Below are 8,774 nucleotides of genomic sequence, written 5' to 3' on the forward strand. Positions count from 1 at the left end.
TATAATTGGGGGGGGGGAAACTCATGATTATCTAGCCTCAAAAGATGGATCTGGTACTATCTGGGGAGAAGAGTGGCGGTCATGAGGTGAAGGCAAAAGCGAGAAAAGTTGAGATGAAAACACTTTGGGAGGCAGTGAAGCGGATAAAAAAAAAATAATAATACATTTGTGACTCGACTCTGACCAACATTTATTCAGGCCTGTACGGCCTATCGTGGCACATCGTTTGTACACCCACTATATCACAGATTTTGAAGCAATTATTTTTTTGCACATGGGTTTTTATGGTAGAATTAAGAGTTGCGTGCCTTCAGCGTACGAAGCAAGCAGTGGGGAAGAAAAAAACAGAGTGGAGCATGCAGAAGATTAATCGGGAACTCTTGCAACTCTTGGATATTTCTCACATGATAGAAACAGTCATTCCATTTTTAATGGCAAACATTATATTTGTCTGGATTATAGTTTAGTAACTTTAGCTGGCTAATATGCAACAACAGGGAAGTCAGTGCCATTTTGACATTAAAATACACTAACAAAAATCAAGGGTTCAGTTTTAACACTGAGCAGCTTTAGAATTAGTTCAATAAATCCGATTTCTAGGTTACATTCATTAGGGGGTTAATGACCTGAAATGTTAAATGAATTAAACATCCATGAATCCATTTTATCACTGATATAGACTGTTCAATTACCCAGAGGAGAGTCGGTTCTGCTTGCTCGAAATGATTGCCGCTGTTTTGTTTTTTTTTATGTTTTTTTTTCTTTTTTCTTACATGAACCAATAAAAGCAAAACATTTTGACTGTGTCGTGTTTGCAAACCGATGCGATCGATTCGGCATGGCCGTGAATCTCTTTCTACGCTGCGCGAGCGTCGTATTTCATCCGTCAGGGCGGCTACTGTTAATGTTATACTGGCCAATGCTGATTAAAGCTGTACATTTTTTAGTGCTGCTGATTGAAGCTCTCGGTAATTGTCTCGCCGCACGGCTGGTATCTTTGATGCCGTCTCGTCATGTTTTTTTTTTGACACATTTTCAATATCTAATTAGACAAAATGGCACTTGAGCATGCAACGATTTAGACGGACGGGAGTGATCCATTTTCAGTCTCAATACTGCACCTGTAAAGTTCTGTCTAATCTAAAACATTACATACAGGTATGGTGCATTTTCTTAGTTATCACGAAGAATTTAAACGCTTTGGGAAGACACGTTGATATGATATATGATACATTGGCATAAAAGTCCAGCCAACACTAACTAGCTAGCTAGCGCCTAGTTGAAAAAAGTATGCGACATGTAAAATGATTTCTTTGTTCTCAGTGTGAGCACAATGTAAGTTAATAAAAGAGAGATAATAATTTATGTGCAGGTTTTGCTTTTTGTTGTGACAAATTGTCAGAACAAATATGGAAACTAGGTCATTGTAACAGAGTAAAAATGCAATTTTCCTTTTAACTTAAGTAGATTAAGTCGATAGTCTGTTTACTTTTTTTTACTTAAGCAGTTGAATCAGTACTTCTACTTTTACCAGTTTATTTATTTATTTTGGCACTTCTACTTATGTACAGAGTGTGAGTGTATTAGCAGTCTAATACAGATTTTCCTGATATTTAGATGACTGTAACGGTATTTACATGTTTTGTTTTTATAATGCATGTAATATAAAAAGTACATACTGGATTATCGGGCATGCTCCAGTAATTCTGCGACGTGCTTGTCTGTGCCTCGTCACCGTTAGTGGGGTGTCCAAAGAAGCGAGACATTCCCAGTCACCATCCATGTTTGCATGTGGTTGCGCCCCAACAAGACACATGGCTCCGAAGACAGTGGACGCACGTACTGTATAGATTGTTTGGATTTACAGCCCTGTCGAGGAATAATTATATCTCCTAATTGCATGAAGTCGGAGCTCCCGCGGGAGCAAACCGGCTCCAAAACAAAGAAAGATTAATAAGGGAAAGATATGACAGAGGCTCGGAGGAGGAGGGTTGGTTGCGTGGGCTGGAAGAAGGCCGGGTTTGAAGATGTGGGCAAGCAAAGCTTAATCACTTTATCTGATTGCTATCTGGAGCCGTGAATCGCAGTTTGCTAGCGTTTTGTCAGTTTTGCGGCGTCCATTTCCGTGATTAGTCTTGTCAACCAATATCCTGTGCTCATATTTGGAAATGATCACATTGTGATTTAACCCAGTGTTTCCCATTATTATTATTGAGCCAATTTAGGCACATCTTTTACATTGGACAAATCTCACGGCGCAGTCAGTCAGTCAAAAATGGCGCAAAAAGTACCGTGTGTACGCACACAATGGTGCCTTGAGATACGAGTGATCCAACTTGAGTTTCCCGAGAAATTAGCTGTCAATCTGTCGATTTTTGAGCATTGACTCGTGGGTGGCAGGTGACTCACCTCACGACACAACAAGCGGCAGTTTGGCAGATAACATTAGGAAATATTCTTCCAAAGGAGGCTTTCAAGTTGTTTGACACCACTCCGCTGAATGTTACTGTCAAACTTAACATAAAACACGAGAATTACACGTGTATTTAAAACCACTACATAGCCTCTGCTAGCCTAATGCTAACATACAATGGGAAACACCCTAGGCGCACGGGCTAACAATTAGCATCTGTGTTGGTACTTTTTCAGCAATGGATATCTAAACACAAACGGCGCAGCAACACATGTCGACAGATAATGTAACAATGCTCACAGGCATATGTTCTTTATTTACCGCGGAGAACAACTAATATTATTGCTGTACTGTACTCCAGTCCAGTATATCTGTATGTCTGGCTTATACTGCCCCCAGGTGGCCACCAGAAGGAGCAGCACAATGCAATGTGCATTGAAGGAAAGAGTGTGTGATATATTTAAATATCCTGTATATCTGAATCCATTTTGTAGGAAATGAATGATTTCTTGTGTTGGCTGTCACTGTAGTCTGCACTGTATGTTCATGCCTTTGTCTATCCTTAATTATGGACAAATATGAGACAATGGGCCTTTCAATGGATAGTCCTTTCTCTCTGCTCACAAAGAAGAAGGCACATCCTCTTCAAAACGTGGTTTCCTCCTCTCTGTCTGTGCTATTAACAAACCCCATCGGTTGTCCTGGTTACCTGCTGATAAGCCGCTAGTGTAATTTAGTTAGCTTATCTCCGAGTAGAGCGAGGAAGTGGGCAAATGAGGCACTTTGATGCTTGATTTGCTTGATTACTCTGCTGTGGGAAAAGTGCAGTTTTTACAAGTTGAAACTGCACATTTTTCGCATTGTGCAGGAATGCAGCGGGCCATTCTCCACGGAGCCTCATGAGCATCACCTGGGGTAATTGTGGAGGATGCTAATCTATGATTCAGTTTGATAGCATCTACATGAAATATTCACGCGCGTCTCCGCGCACTAAGCTGCCAGCAGCCCTCTTTGTGGCATCACCACGCGTATGATTTTGGCAAGAGGCTCACTGTGAGAGCATGTGTGTGTGTGTGTGTGTGTGTGTGTGTGTGTGTGTGTGTGAGAGAGAGAGACATGGGGGAATCAGATGAGTATGATTCTTGACAGTTGTTCGCCGCCGTGTGACGCCTCTCATCACCTGAAGCGCAGACGCCGATGTCCTTCACGACCATCTGCCTGTCGTTCACATTTAATTGATTTGCCCTTGTATGGACGTGTCTTAGCGGAGTGGGTGGGGATGGGCGTTGATGTTTTGCATGGAGCCTGTGGAATGTATATGAAAAAACTTGACGTTCACATTTTGCATTCACTCAGTAGCAGACAGCAAAAAAATAAATAAAAAATAAAAAAAAAATTGGAAATATTTATGAATTTGCGAAAGTGTTGTAACGATTGCATGTCTTTATCATGATTAGGATTAAAGAATCAGGGGCTCAAGTCTCATGCTGTGTTGAACGCCAAGAAATAAAAAATGGGTTGACATGTCGCAGTTAAGGCAAACGGCAGCATTTTGAACCATCTGGAGATGTTGGAGGGAGGACTGGCTGACTCCAAAGTGCATTACTCTCATTCACCTAGCTATAGCTATTTACGTCTATCTTTCGATCCAAATGTTCTGCCTGTCACTATACATTACTGGCATAGATAGATAAACAAAGATACATTATTTAAAGTAATTAATAATGTTCGGACCACTTAAGTGAAACTGGATGGTCGGGAATTACTATCTAATATACAGTATTCGTCTGGCAGACTTGAGTGAATGAATGACGTAAAGTATTATTTATAGGTCATAAAAGTAACATTAGCCTCAAATTGCAGCATTAACACCCCGTATGGCTGCTGTAGAATTCCGCCCCGCAATTAGCACGATAGCTCGACATCATGTTGTCGTCGCTTCTCTTCTGAGAGGAGAGAGCCCAAACTAGCCGCCCGTAATTGCTCCGTGAATCTATTCCCTGCTGCTAGTGCTGAACAATGCGAGGAGCTAATGTATTGGTGTCAGAGAAGGTTAAACTGTTGCGCTGTCATTACAATGTAATTAAGCTTTTGGAGTGGGGGTCGGGTGGGGGGGGTAATAAACCCAAATATGAGCTGGGTGCTACATCTGAGGTCGTTGGAGACAAGGAAGACTATTGCGCAACATTCTCTTGGAAATAAAATAAAAAAGTGTCCCTTGGCTACTTTGGTGGCAAGTCGAATTATTTGATTGTACCTGCGATCACTTCCATGCTCAACTAATAACCTCAGCCGAGGGGGGGGGGGGGGGGGGGGCATATTTTTCCTCGTGAACGTTGAAGTCATTTGCATTTAAATTGAAAACACACACTCAACAAACACAGCAATATTAACCAAACATATACAGTTACAACATACTGTACTGTTAAACTAATTCATCTCAGGTGTACCTAATATTGTGAATTCGCGAATCGCGAATTTCTACGAATGGTTGACACACACAAAATGATTAGAACTGCCTGTATAGATTGTTTGAAACATACCACAAACTATGATCCCAAAACACTTTGATAGAATTTCAAACCCTTACAAACATCTTTAAACATCGTCCCCTTAAAAATACAGTAAACAGCTTACAACTATGCACGCACATGCACAATGTACAGTACGTGAACGTAAAGGGACACCACGTTAGAATAAATACCATACACACTGTAGACAGTATTTTGCCATGAAAATAAAATGTAGTGCGGATTTACTGTAATAACTTTGTGTATGTGTGCACGTTTGAGGTGATCCCGTGTTAATAGCCATGTGACTTTCCGACACCTCCCCCCCCGTGGCGTTTACCCATCCGTAATAAAGGCAATGCGAGCAATTGCAGCATTCCTTCTATCTCGCATGAAACTTATTGCTTGTTAGCGCGCGTCTCGACACCCTGAGGAGAACATGGCGGTTAAGTATAAGGAGCTTCCGTCGAGTGAATAGATAGATTACGTGATAGTGAGAATCCCTGCAGGCAGGTTTCATGTAAGCGGAGAGGGGATCGGGCATACAGTATATATATATATATATATATATATATATATATACGTATATATCACTCCCTAAGTTAACTTGAATAGAGCTGTATCTGTGTTTTTCTGTCATCACTATATTAAAAATCCCAGAAGCTGGTGATAGTTGGACTCGTAGCCTCCATTGTGTGCCCAAATATAGAATTTATTTATTTAGAAAATGTACAAATGTATCTATGAGTCGGTAATGCAATTGTGCAATTGTGCATGATAAGAAACTTAATTGATCCTTGCAATTTTAGCCAAATTGCTGAACTAACTCACGATACAAAAAAGTCGTGTTTTTTTAAAATTTATTTTTATCAAGCCCAAACACTTCCAAAATCTAACAAAATATCAATAGAAAATGGTAAAAAATATTAAAGTACATTATATATTTTTCTGCAAAAAATTATTATTTTTTTGTTCCATACAAAAGCAACCTTATTGCACAATTAGCTCAATTATAGGACAAAATGTCTAGGCATTATTTTTTAATCAAGCTCAAACACTTTTAAAATATCTTAAAAAAACATAGAATTTTACAAATATTACAATAGCAAATAAAATACATTAATATTCGAATGTAAGTTGCATTATAAAAAAATACATTCAAAAGACATTCATTTTATTCTGCGCATTTTTAATCCATGCAGTAGCAGCCAAATAGGTCAAGTAACTCCATCAGTCAACAAAATCTGCAAGTTTTATTTGTTTTTATCAAGTCCAAATATATCCAAATTGTTAAAAAATAAATAGAAATATATTGAAACATTTTTTTTTTCTTAATATGTATTAAAATAGTATTTGAAATATTAAGAAACTCCATCACGGACGGAAAAACAGGAAAGTGAGCAACGATGTAATCGGATTGCACCGATATCGTCCCCTGCTCACAGCCTTTCGGGACCTTTTTGCATGCGATATCGTGAATGCTGTGCTGTATTAGCCATTGTTGTTGTCGTCATAAAATTCCCAGCAGCCACTTGCGGAATCGCACATGTACGCTGTAGCTACTGCAAATATATCCAAGTAGTGCTAGATTCTTCACGCGCAAGGTCTGTCGACAAACTTTCTTAATTGATCAGCGCTCAAAGAACCCCATCTAAGAGTGACCATTCGTCTTCATTGACTGGCTGCTCAGTGTGATACGCTTAATTAGTGCCATCCAATCAATGAGCGGAAAAATTCTGGGTTGCTACATTTGCTTTGAAGCAGTCTCCATTGATTTCATTTCCTTGTACATGCTTGGGTGACTCTCATTGATTGCACTCTCAAAAACAAAAGTCATCTCATGAAACCTGACTGTAGCAATTGAAATGGCGCATTATTATGTTTGTAAAGACACAATATATGTACAGCTTTCGTACTGTATTGGAACCTATTAGATACTTAATGCCCTAACCCTAATTCTGAACCCTAACCTCTAACCCTGAAAGGAAAAATGTAATATACATGTGGTTTTACATTACCGAATATTGCAGTTAAAGGTCATGTGTGCCCGTAATTTAACGCGAGCTACATCACTTACTACAAGTGGAGCCTCGATTTTTACATTTCCTTGTGTTTACAGCTTTGCGATTACAGCAGAACCTGGACGCACCATCTGTTGCCTGACAACAAAAACCTGCTTTCAGTCTATAAAGATAATCTCAAGGAGTCTCTTATTATTATTTTTTTCCCTGGAAATCCTCTTTCCATTAAAATCAATTTGCTTTCATCAGGCCTAGATGATACTTGGTAAAGGGGCCTCGCTCCCCCCCGTCCGAACTGACGTGATGACAACGCTTCAGCTTTACCGGGAAATGGTCAATATTCTTCCCTAATAGGATCAAAGATGCAGAATAAAATGCACCTTATACTTCGGCTAAGAGCTTTGGTCAATTCTCTAACATGCAACAGACATTAAAAAAAAAAAAAAATCGAAATAATCTCGAGTAGGAGCCACAACTATATTCAGGCTAGCAAATGCACTACATACTTATTGTTAGAAAGGGACAAGCTGAAACCAACGACTAATGGAGTGCAACCATTAATGAGAAAAAATAGGATTGCAAATACCAACGTCAGTATATTTAATGGACGCATATAAATGAATGTATATGAACATTGAAAAATCTATTCAATATTTTTGCAGAACAGTAATGGAGAAATTGTACCAAAGTTGAAATATATTACATTCACACTCCATCCACATGCATACCCTACTAAAAACAACTAGATGAATTGATATCCAAAGATGTATGTAAGAAAATTGGTTGTTAGTACTAATAACTGTGATTAAGAGATACCCAGCACAACATGAAGATAAAATGCTGATCGACATGATTTTTATATATATATATATATATATATATATATATATATATATATATATTTTTTTTTTTTTTTTTTTAAACTACAATATCTGTACAACTATTGTATTTGCACAACAGATAGTTACCATTTCCATCTAGTTAATAATGCATGGTGCGCTTTTATCTCAGTACTATTTCAGTCATCACTGCCAATTTTGTATTCGTCCTCGCGACAGAGTATTTTGAAGAGCGCCGTATTGATACAAATGATCGTGACCATCACAATTACGACTACTATTGTCACCTTCAAAATGACTGAACAACTCGACAAGCAGGACAATATTTCAACTGAGTCCATTAAAAGCTGCCTCCCTTAATGCATTCCATTGTGTTTTGTAGTGACACACAACTGCGCAACAATTTTCATGTTTAATGGAACCGTTTTCACCTCCACCATTAAATCACTTCGCTTTCCTGTGGCAGCAGCAAGGACGCATAAATAAAGACGTTAAAAGGTGGGATGGGGTGAGGGGCTGCCTGTCAAAATATGGTCATTTTGTACCTTGGAGTGGAGTGAGTTTGTTCTTTACTTGTCTGTTTGTTTGCACCTCCGTTAAGTGTCTTTGGGTGTCGAGAAAAGCGCTATATAAATTTGATTTGATTAGATGGTAATTTTTCGCCAGGGTAAATTGCGCAGCAAAGATCACAAACACGAACACCATTGTCATGTTTAGCAATTATTTTCTTCTTTTTGTCCACAGTGATACGTTGAGGCTTCCTAATAACACTATTGCTAGCAATTTTCACTTTCTTTAGAACCGTACTGAGCTAATTTAAAACAAAACAACGATACCTGCAATGTGTAATGCACGGAACCGGTGATTTTCACATGGCTTGAGAAAAACCAAAAACAGCGTTCCGCGGCCATGTTTGAGATGTCGAAATGTTGGCCAAATCCAAGCAAATAGTTGCGGTTTAAAAACTCCACACAGTCTTGCATTCAATTGG

General features: G+C 38.9%; 1 protein-coding gene across 8 annotated transcripts in view; it reads left to right on the top strand.

Annotated features, from left to right (window-relative positions):
• The window catches only part of gxylt1b (glucoside xylosyltransferase 1b), a 52,426-nt gene that overhangs the window by 13,121 nt on the left and 30,531 nt on the right, over positions 1 to 8,774 (top strand). Inside the window, exon 8 of one of the 8 annotated variants that reach the window (XM_061762085.1) lies at positions 3,282 to 3,896. The exons of 6 other annotated variants lie outside the window; for them this stretch is intronic. In XM_061762085.1, the coding sequence (XP_061618069.1) occupies positions 3,282 to 3,332 (51 nt within the window). In that variant the 3' untranslated portion in view covers positions 3,333 to 3,896. Of the gene's footprint in view, positions 1 to 3,281; positions 3,897 to 8,774 lie in introns of those variants that run through there. One more of the 8 variants, XM_061762089.1, reaches the window with a different exon arrangement.

This window comes from Phyllopteryx taeniolatus, chromosome 22 (assembly GCF_024500385.1).
Source record: "Phyllopteryx taeniolatus isolate TA_2022b chromosome 22, UOR_Ptae_1.2, whole genome shotgun sequence".
In the NCBI taxonomy this organism is placed as follows: Eukaryota; Metazoa; Chordata; class Actinopteri; order Syngnathiformes; family Syngnathidae; genus Phyllopteryx; species Phyllopteryx taeniolatus.